Source organism: Pseudorasbora parva, chromosome 13, assembly GCF_024679245.1.
Source record: "Pseudorasbora parva isolate DD20220531a chromosome 13, ASM2467924v1, whole genome shotgun sequence".
In the NCBI taxonomy this organism is placed as follows: domain Eukaryota; kingdom Metazoa; phylum Chordata; class Actinopteri; order Cypriniformes; family Gobionidae; genus Pseudorasbora; species Pseudorasbora parva.
Window position 1 is genome coordinate 46,936,040 of NC_090184.1, and position 11,268 is coordinate 46,947,307.

General features: G+C 42.6%; 1 protein-coding gene across 2 annotated transcripts; it reads left to right on the top strand.

Moving 5' to 3' along the window:
- The first annotated feature begins 1,717 nt into the window (after positions 1-1,717).
- tmed7 (transmembrane p24 trafficking protein 7) lies at positions 1,718-8,328 on the top strand. 2 transcript variants are annotated; one of them, XM_067412838.1, is made up of 4 exons: positions 1,718-1,854; positions 2,063-2,209; positions 3,546-3,791; positions 7,908-8,328. In XM_067412838.1, exons 2-4 carry the CDS (start codon positions 2,069-2,071, stop codon positions 8,142-8,144), a joined length of 624 nt encoding a protein of 207 aa, XP_067268939.1. In that variant the 5' UTR covers positions 1,718-1,854; positions 2,063-2,068; the 3' UTR covers positions 8,145-8,328. The 2 variants fall into 2 exon arrangements, with proteins under 2 accessions (XP_067268939.1, XP_067268938.1); XM_067412837.1 differs by lacking the exon at positions 1,718-1,854 and having other exon boundaries at positions 2,054-2,209.
- Positions 8,329-11,268: the final 2,940 nt, after the last annotated feature.

Sequence of the window (11,268 nt, forward strand, 5' to 3'; positions counted from 1 at the left end):
AGCCCAGTCTGCAGGAAATCACGCCTCGCTTCCCGAAACATCAGAAGATTCTCAAGACATTTACTGGAGAAGAGAAACCACTGAAGAAGGGAAACAGAGAGTTTGAGCTCCAAACAAGAGCTAACGTCAGCCCGGAGCAGATGAACTTTCTCACTTTGGGTTAAGATTATTATTATGGGCTGCATTGGCAGATATTTTGCTCATGAGGCGATCCTGTTGTTCAGTGGAGACTAGACTAGAGACTCCTGAGGCAAACGCCACATCATCACACACACACACACACACACACACACACACACCATCATCATCAGAACATGTGGCGGTGATCAAACACTGACCCCTACTGGACGGATCTTGCAGTTACATGACAACACACACACACAAAACCCCTAAACCTACCTACCTATCACACACACACACACACACACATACACACACACACACACACACACACACACACACACACACACACACACACACACACACACACACACACACACACACACACACACACACACACACACACACACACACAAACCTACCCTTCGAACACACACACACACACACACACACACACACACACACACACACACACACACACACAAACCTACTCTTCGAACACACACACACACACACACACACACACACACAAACCTACCCTTCGAACACACACAAATAATGCTGAACTTCAACAAGCAAAACGTGAAGCAGTGGTTTCTGACCTGAACATTTACTGTATTTAGAACATATATATATACACAGTATATTTAGTTTTTGTGTAAATGCTCTTTTTTAATAATCTTGTTCTCAGTGATAAACAGGGAATCGTCTTTCCACAATAATGTGTAATAATAATAACCGTCGAGTCGACATTACACAAAAAATGCCCAAATGGATCCCAGTCCATTGCCTTTAAATGCCTTCGCGTGCTATCGGAAATTTTATAATTTTATTTTTTGTACAATTTTTTTAATTTATTTTTTTATTAGAACTTATAAACATAACATACATTTACATATTTAACAGGACAGCCAAAAAGATAACACAAATAAGAAAAAGAATTACGTTGTACAAAGTAACACAGTAAAAATAAACAAAAATAAACAAAAAGGAAGACAGCACATAGTTCAGTTTTCAAGAAACTTCCCCTCTCTAGCGAATTAAAGAGTATCTGCACATGTTCAGTTATCACTAAAACTCAATATACAGATGGAAATATACAGCCATCAGACCCTCAGACGGGGTTAGGGTTATTCCATTTACTCTTTTACATTTACCAGAAGGAATCGAGAGACTCATCATGAAGTTGGCAGATAGCGTGTGTGATTCCGAATGTAATATAACACCTGATGCTCATTTCCAGCTATAGCCAGACTTCTGGAGACACTTAAAAACATTCTGGTTCTGAACAAAAAGGGGATTTTAATTAATATCCACACATGTTGATAAAGTAGCCTAGTTATTAGCATAAATATTATGAAGTACTTTCAGATGTATGTCCCGAAGTTTGTTAGAAATACACAACCGAGAACCTTTCTCCAAATAGCGTCTGGAAAGAGCTCATTTCATCAAACTCATTCCTACCAAACTTATGCATTTTTACTATTAATGTCCACCCCGTTTAAATGAAGAGAGGGTTCAATTCTACAGCTCTGACTCCTGATGAACATCAGTAAACCTTCGGGAATGGCGTTTATAACACGATAATATTCTCCATATTCATTCCGAGAGCACGCGAATCCGCAGAGCGTTTACTGATCTCATCATTGCGCGATGACGTTCGGCGACGTAGTTACGCACGTACGTGCAACGTCACCCGTCAAACAACTTCCTGCTTCCGGCTAGGGTTTCGAGGTAAGCTGCACTGATCATAAGCCATCGTTATTTTGCTGTAAAGTCGATGATTTAGTTGATCAATTGCTCGATCTTGTCACATGCGCACGCGGAGGTGTTTGAACAGGGCGCGCGCGTAACCGAGCCGATCGACATCCGGGTGGTGTTGGACAATAAGCTGCTGTTCCCAGATCTGTGATGTGATGTTAATGTGCTGTTAATGTGTCAGGTGAAGATGTTTTCCGCGCTCCTGCTGCTGCCGCTGCTGTTCGGCTGGATCTGCGCGTCCGAGCTGACCTTCGAGCTGCCGGACAACGCCAAGCAGTGCTTCTATGAGGACATCACCGTCGGCACCAAGTGCACGCTGGAGTTCCAGGTACGCGCATTCGAACTGACTTCGCATTGAGGGTGCTTTGACACTAGCACTTTAGGTTCGCACCTGGGTTCGCTTGGTTTGGATGATGTGAACGCGGTCCTCCTAAACTCTGCTGCGCACCCGATACCCGAGTACCCTTAAAAACTCACCGCTCATCCAGACTGACTCCTCTTTAACTCACCACTCATCCGGACTGAGTCCGCTTTAACTCTACACTGATCTGGACTGACTTCGCATTAACTCTCCGCTCATCCAGACTGACTCCGCTTTAACTCAACGCTCATCCGAACTGACTCCGCTTTATCTCTCCACTGATCCGGACTGACTCCGCTTTATCTCTCTGCTGATCTGGACTGACTCTGCTTTATCTCTCCACCGATCCGGACTGACTCTGCTTTAACTCTCCACTGATCTGGACTGACTCCGCTTTATCTCTCCACTGATCCGGACTGACTCCGCTTTAACTCTCTGCTGATCTGGACTGACTCCGCTTTAACTCTCCGCTGATCCGGACTGACTCTGCTTTATCTCTCCACTGATCCGGACTGACTCCGCTTTAACTCTCTGCTGATCTGGACTGACTCTGCTTTAACTCTCCACTGATCTGGACTGACTCCGCTTTATCTCTCCACTGATCCGGACTGACTCCGCTTTCTCTCTCCGCTGATCCGGACTGACTCCGCTTTAACTCTCCAATGATCTGGACTGACTCCGCTTTATCTCTCCACCGATCCGGACTGACTCTGCTTTATCTCTCCACTGATCCGGACTGACTCCGCTTTCTCTCTCCGCTGATCCGGACTGACTCCGCTTTAACTCTCCAGTGATCTGGACTGACTCCGCTTTATCTCTCCACTGATCCGGACTGACTCCTTTTTATCTCTCCACTGATCTGGACTGACTCCGCTTTATCTCTCCACTGATCCGGACTGACTCCGCTTTATCTCTCCACTGATCCGGACTGACTCCGCTTTAACTCTCCAGTGATCTGGACTGACTCCGCTTTATCTCTCCACTGATCCGGACTGACTCCGCTTTATCTCTCCACTGATCTGGACTGACTCCGCTTTATCTCTCCACTGATCCGGACTGACTCCGCTTTCTCTCTCCGCTGATCCGGACTGACTCCGCTTTAACTCTCCAGTGATCTGGACTGACTCCGCTTTATCTCTCCACTGATCCGGACTGACTCCGCTTTCTCTCTCCGCTGATCCGGACTGACTCCGCTTTAACTCTCCAGTGATCTGGACTGACTCCGCTTTATCTCTCCACTGATCCGGACTGACTCCGCTTTATCTCTCTGCTGATCCGGACTGACTCCGCTTTAACTCTGCAGGTGGTGACCGGTGGTCATTATGATGTGGATTGCCGTCTGGAGGATCCCGAAGGAACGGTGCTCTATAAGGAGATGAAGAAGCAGTACGACAGCTTCACCTTCACCGCCTCCAGGAATGGCACCTTCAAGTTCTGCTTCTCCAACGAGTTCTCCACCTTCACACACAAGACCGTCTACTTCGACTTCCAAGTGGGAGACGACCCTCCGCTCTTCCCCAACGAGAACAGGGTCACCGCGCTCACACAGGTCAGTGCGAGTGACCCCTAAGTGACCCCTAAGTGACCCCATCCAATCTAGTGTAGGGCTGCAACTAACCGTTTTTTTAATCAGTCGATTATTTTCCCGGTTAATCTGATAAAAATTACCAAAAATATAAACCCTTATATGATCGTGCAAATTCACAGTGCAAAAATCTTCAGAAAGTACACACAAACAAATACAAGTTTTGGAAAAGGCATAACATTTATTTCAAAATATTTAAGTAATAGAATGTGTAAGTAATAATATTGGTTTAACTAACTTTGTGACCATATTTCGTTCCTTTGACTGCTGCATTAGGTCAGATTTCCTCTTGCAGCGTTGAGCATTATAACCAATCACACGCGTTTCTGTCGCGCATGATGGCCAATCAGACGCGCTCAGATGAGTCACCGCTGAAACCAAGCGTTGTGTTCAGTGTGCGCTGCGCTCTCGGTCTGAGCTCTGACTGACGCTCGCGAATCCTCCCGTCATCATGAACAGCAGAGTCCAGAGATGAATGTCGGCGTATCGTCAGCTCTCGTGATTTTATCGGGAGTGTGTGTGAGAGCGTTAAACTCGCGCTAGACCCAAGTTATGGACAGACTCGCAGTCGGTCAGTCTCTGCTCTTTCTGGATAACGTTAGTTTATTACCGGTAATGTAATTTATTCATCATGCTGGTAAGATCATAGGAATTTTCTAATGCAGAAAAAGCTTTTGAATAATTTGTAAATGTTTGTAAGATTGCGTTATCTGTGTAGTCAGAATATATGACGGGTAGTTTCCCCAAACACATCAATTAATCGACGACATTAATAATCATTATTACAATATCGAGCGTTACCGTACACATTAATGCCATTTCAGATGCAGCTTCTGTTCCAGATTTGCTTTTGTTAATGATATCATTTTATTGATAACAGTCTATATAGTATTCTGATTGATTTAAGTCATTAAATCAGACAAATGACAGCACAGGTCATCATTAATTGCTCTTCTAAATGCTCCTGGAAGTCAGTTATAAGGAGCCCCTTAATGGAAAATGTAAACCATGACCCTCTGCATGGGGAACGTCTGGCATGTTTAGTTATTGGTCAAACACACAGATAATCCGACCCGGCATTTGTTCCCGGGCCGCTAGATTTGGTCCATTCTCACTGCCAGCGAAATACCGTAATATGAGCGCTTTCACACACAACCCGTAACGGTCCCGGGTCGAGCCGACACGTGACATCCTGACGTGACGTATAACGGCGAGCGATCTCCGCTTCAGCGCGGATAGTAAGGAGCTCCGTGGTCTCGACTTGTGTCCAGTTTGCGCTCATTTCTGCTTGTTTAATTTTAGTTTCTTTTGTATCCGAACACTCTCTGCGTTTAAAACACCGACGAGCTCTTCTGGCACTGCAGGGTTGTGTTATTGAAGAAACAAGCTCTAGGAGTCGCACGATAACTACGCACACGCTGCGGCATTAGTTTCGGCTTTTGTTCACACAGCGCTCGTCCCGGGTCGAATCCCGCAATGTTACTAGGTCCCCGACCCGGGTTCAGTTCGGTAATCAATCCCGGGACGTGGTTGCTTTCACACAGAAGGCGACCCGGCAATGCTCCGGGAATATCGCAGGTCTGACGTGCAGTGTGAAAGGGGCTTTGGTTACCCAGTGTTGTATTCCAGAAGTGTGTCTCTGACTCTGCCACCGTATAAAGTTACTGGCCACTGATGTACGTTAACATCGCCGCCTCCCATTGATGCGTTAATTCACTGCTAGGTTCAGACAGAACTTTTTTTGAACCATCTTTTGTATTTTTATTTAAAACGCACAGCTTGTCGTTTATTAATCAGTTAAAGATATGCTGTGATTTGACTTTTGATCATGGATTTTCCTTATTTGACATGTGTATACACACAGACGCTTCATAGAAGCTTAGGTCATGAATATTTATCTTAAAGTCATGGAAATGAATTGGTAGAAATGTGTATGAACCCTGACACGCACACACACACACACACACACACACACACGTTCACGTTCAAGCTTATTCATTAAATTATTACCATTATTGTATAAGTGCAAGTTACGTTCATTTCTACACCACATTTAAACACGGCTGAAGATGACCCAGTGCTATAAAATAACGTTCAGCACCAGAAGAGCTCCTGGAGGGACGTTACGCTTCTCACTTAAAAAGGGAACTAAAGTAGACATTCATCTTCACACACAGATGAAGATATTAGTGTTGAAATCCGATGGCTCAGAAAGGCCTTCATTGACACCAATGTCATTTCCTCTCTCAAGACCCATAAAGGCACTAAAGACGTCGTTACAAAGCCCATCTCACTACAGCGGCTCTACAATCATTGATGAAGAGGCCAGAATAGAGTTAGTGCGCAAAAACACTAAATAACGACTTATATCCACAACTCTCCTGCAAGTCTTAGTGGGCGTCGCCATGACACTCGATACTTCCAGTTGACGGTATCTCAGTTCCGGTTTAGCACACACAACAGTTATGCTGCGTTCATCAGACGCGAGTGACGAGAATAAATAGCGCTATTCGCGCGAACATGGACGCGTGAACATTTTGACTCCATTCAACTCCCTCTCACCTCAGAAACCTACTTGCTTCCATAAACCGTGCCACATAAACGGACCCGTTTGACATGTGGCCTAGCACCATACGCACCCATTCAATGCCCAACGAGCTTCAAATAAACTCAAGAATTGTGATGTAGAACTATTTATATTTTAATATTTGTAATTGTTGAAATCATGTCAGACATGCATTGTAATAAAAATTAACATTTCATTGCTGTAAATTTAATTATTGAGTTTATATAATATATTAGTTTAACCTAGCCTGTTTAAAATACTGCACTACAACTGTATAATTTTTTGCAAGGGGTATGTTTGTTTTCAATAATTTACAGATTTTTTTGTGTAGCAAGACCGCTCTAACAACCTAACGTTAAACAGAGACCTGCACTCCCGCGGGACCCGGCACAACCGAGTGCGGCGTGGGATCATATTTGACGGTGAATGCGGATGCGGGCGGCAAGATATTATTGTGTGCGTGTCGCGGGAAAATAAAATTATTTTGCGTGACTCCCGCAAAGTGGAAATATCTAACAAAATAAATAACTAGAAACAAATAAACCTTTATTTATAATAAAATAAAATCAATTTACAGGTGCATGGACGGAAGGTAACTCTTGTGTGGATCATAGGAACAGCCGAGCCTACACACAGTGGCAGTGTGTGCGCCGCATAACTCGCTGTGAATCGCTCAGTGCTGCAGATATTAGCGAGCTCTTGTCAGATAGCCAGATCCATGCGACCATCTGGGAGATGTGATCATTTAGCCTGAAGCGGTGTTGTGAAAGTCTACTCCTGAATCCTCATAATACAACCAAGCGTTCAGCTGATGACAGTACAGACTAACGTAAACCGGAAGTTCGATACCGGCGTGTTCTACGTTGCCATAGCGATTAGGGGAAAGGTCAGAGTTCGGGAAAGTTGTGGATAGTGATGGCCGATTTCAGAACAAAGCTTCGAACCGTTATGAGTCAGCGAATCGATTCATGATTCGGATCGCGTGTCAAACTGCTGAAATCACGAGACTCTGGCGATCCGAATCATGAATCGATTCGCTGACTCATAACGGTTCGAAGCATTGTTCTGAAATCGGCCACACTTTTAACATTCAGCACATAAACACTACCTGAGATTAACATGTTTTGTGTTGTTGTTCCAGCAGCGTTGTCGCACAAAAATTGAAACCGCTTCTAAAGTAGATTCATCGCGTCGACGTAGCTTTCCTGGAGCTCACACCGTAGAGCGTGGCGCTAGCAACGCCAAGGTCATGGGTTCGATTCCCAGGGAAAGCAAGAACTGACAATAATGTAAAATGTGTACCTTGAATGCAATGTAAGGCGCTTTGGATAAATACATCAATCTAAATGGACAAAAACTCAAATTAACGTGGAAAAGGCGCCTTTCATCGCGTGTGGTGTGGTTAGGGGACGGTGTAATAGCCCAATGCAAGCCCGATAGCTTCTCGGGGGGTTCTCCGGGTTTTTTGGCTGAATTAACCCTTTAAGCTCAGTTTCTGCTGCCCTGTGTTCCAGATGGAGTCGGCCTGCGTCTCCATCCACGAGGCCCTGAAGTCCGTCATTGATTATCAGACACACTTCCGGCTCCGTGAGGCTCAGGGCCGCAGTCGAGCTGAAGATCTGAACACTCGAGTGGCCTTCTGGTCCATCGGAGAAGCCTTCATCCTCCTGGTGGTCAGCATCAGCCAGGTCCTGCTGCTCCGAAGCTTCTTCTCAGACAAGAAAACCACCACCACCCGCGTGGGCTCCTAAGAGCTCCTCTTCACATCAGCGGAGCATTCGCGGAAAAATCTAATTTATTTTGTGGGTGTGTCGACTTTACACATGACGTGTGTGTGAACATTATAGGATGTAAGTCTCTGTAGACCTGCTCGACACCATCATCACTCAGTCTTCACACTGCAAAACATGCTCTTCTTCTCAGTATTTCTGTCTGGTTTCTAGTCTAAACATCTAAACATTCTTAAATCAAGAAGCATTTACTAGACAAGCAAAAGTAATTGTCTTGTTTTGGGGAAAATAACTCAAAATGAAGAGAGATTTTGCTTAAAATAAGATAAATAATCTGCCAATGGGGTGAGAAAAATAATCTTAATTCAAACAGAAAACAAGATTATTTTTCTCACCCCATTGGCAGATTATTTCTTATTTTAAGCAAAAACTCTCTTCATTTTTTTTTTTTTTTCAACAAAACAAGAAAAAATATCTGATGTTGTTTTGATGATATAGTATCTGCATCTTGATTTAAGAATGTTAAGATGTTCGGACTGGAAACGAGGCCGAATGACTGCGTAAGAAGAGTGTGTTTAGCGTGCTGAGAGCTTCATTTGCTGTATGTTGTGTGCACCGGCATCCTTGCTCGTGTTTTTCAGTCACTCGTCTTTTCAAGTCGTTGGTGTAATCGGTGTGTTTTATATTAGCTGTTTCTTTTACCAGTGGTGCATTGATTTCTTTACTTTGAATGAACTAATAAATGTGTGGAGGAACGTCTCGGCCTCTTCTTCATGAAACCCGCCGTCCTTCTCAAGCTCACACTGCAAAAAACGCTCTTCTTACTTCATATGGCTGTCTTGTTTCTTCATATGTTTTGGGGAAAATAACTCAAAATGAAGAGAGTTTTTGCTTAAAATAAGATAAATAATATGCCAATGGGGTGAGGGAAATAATCTTGTTTTCTGTTTGAATTAAGATTATTTTTCTCACCCCATTGGCAGATTATTTATCTTATTTTAAGCAAAAACTCTCTTAATTTTGAGTTATTTTTCCCCAAAACAAGACAATTACTTTTGCTTGTCTAGTAAATGTTTCTTGATTTAAGAATTGTTAGATGTTTGGACTCGAAACAAGACAGAAATACTGAGGAAGAGGAGCGTTTTGCCGTGTTTAAGAGTCATCTGATGAAGATCTGCTTCGTCTCTTCGTCTCAGCTCTAGAGGCGTTCTCAGTCCGTTCGCTCAGGTGTGTATCGAGAGCTAATCTCAGTGGTTTAGTGGTTCTGTAAAGCAGATCTCACTCGTAATGTCTACGCCGTAATAAACTTGTGCTCTGTTCCCCATATTCTTTAAATCTGCAAACATTTTCTTCCTGCAGTTGTGCTTTAACAGTTTCCAAAACATCATAAATCTCATTTTAAAGCATGCTTGTGTTTGCAATATTATGAGCGTTGAACAGAAGAAGTAAAGGAGAATACAGCAGCGGTTTAAGGACACGCGGATAAAGATGTGTTTTATTTAGAAAGCATGTTGGCACTAAAATCATAGAAGGAAGTCAGCCAAAACAGGAGAGTTACCTTAGTTTCTAAAGCTATTGAACAGCTATAGCGTATGGAAGCCCATTTCTGCCACTAAATTAAAAATTAAAAAAGTAATTGCGACTTTATATCTCAAAATTCTGTCTTTACTCACAATTGCGAGTTATAAAGTCACAATTACTCTTTATTTAGTGGTGAAACGGGCCCCATAGCGCCACCTATAGTCTTCTTTATAATCATATGCTGCAGTTTTCGTGATGTTCTGATTAGTGTTTAGGAGTTATTGGCGTTTGCATGCACTTGGCCACGCCCACTCTATAAATGGCCCTATCATAGCCATCCAAATGCAAAGTTCACATTTTTTTTTGAATAATCATTGATCAATTGTGTGTGTGTGTGTGTGTGTGTGTGTGGAAGTGCGGAACATCACGTGATTACAGAGGCATAAAACTCGTTAGCGCCAACTAGTGGCCGGTTTCTTTCAAATTTCTCACAGACCAAGCCTGCAGTCTCCCTCTCATTTACTGAAGCTTTCGCGCCTCGATCGCCCCCCGGTGACCGGTCCCAGTATAGCCGCCCCTCTGTGATTTCTAATGGACGCGAGGCAAACTAAATAATACAATTACACTTCAAAAAATGTCCCCCAAAGTTAGTTTATGTCACTGAAGGCAGTTATCATCACGATGATTTCATTTCAGGTGTTCGTTTTAAAAATAAGTTTAGTTTGAGTTAGTTATTTGATGCTATAAAAACGGGGGTGTGACGTCATGATTGACAGCTGAGACTGACGGCTTCTCTGAGTGAAGTTGTCACTGAGGCATTAACGGATTTTTTTCGAAATTTTTGGGAGCAGATTGGAGCTTTAGCTTTAATTTCTACATTTCCATAACTGTTTATTTCACACCAACATAATTAATTGTTCTGCATCTGCGAGAGTGTGGGCGGGCTTTTGATATCGCAGCTGTACTTCCTGCTCTACTTCCTGAGCTCTACTGCGCAACTCCGGTCCCGAAATCGCTACTGCGCAGACTCGGTCCCAAGATGTCCGCGCCGTGCAAGGCTGCCTGAAAGCTTCAAATCTGACAAGCGGAAACGGATGATGTCGAGTCGTCCATATTTTTTTACGGTCTATGTCACAGACCTCTAAACAAATCTCCATCTGAACCTGAACGCGTCGTGCTGTTTTTGATGATTTTGAGTATTTTAAGGAATCAAACGAATGGATTAAACGTATCACTTCATTGATTCCATCATGCCATATTTTTGGATTAAAGTGACGTTCACACTTTTAATAAGGAAATATATAAATGTAGAAATAAATACATGCATAAATAAATAAATATATAAATAAATGTAGAAATATATAAATAAAGAAATTTAGAAATAAATAAATGGAGAAAGGAAGAAATGTGGAAATATATAAATATAGTTCAAATAAATACATGCAAAAATAAATACATGCAGAAATAAATAAATATAGAAATATATACATGTAGAAATAAATAAATATAGAAATAAATACATGCAGAAATAAATAAATATAGAAATATATACATGTAGAAAGGAAGAAATGTGGGAATAAATAAAAATAGAAATTAATAAATGTATAAATAAAAGAATAAATAT

What these genes read in the sequence shown, in the direction of transcription:
- tmed7 (XM_067412837.1), top strand. Translation starts at nt 2,054, where the DNA reads ATGTGTCAGGTGAAGATGTTTTCCGCGCTCCTGCTGCTGCCGCTGCTG. An exon ending in AGTGCACGCTGGAGTTCCAG is followed by an intron (nt 2,210 to 3,545) that starts GTACGCGCATTC and finishes TTAACTCTGCAG; the next exon opens with GTGGTGACCGGTGGTCATTA. An exon ending in GGGTCACCGCGCTCACACAG is followed by an intron (nt 3,792 to 7,907) that starts GTCAGTGCGAGT and finishes CCTGTGTTCCAG; the next exon opens with ATGGAGTCGGCCTGCGTCTC.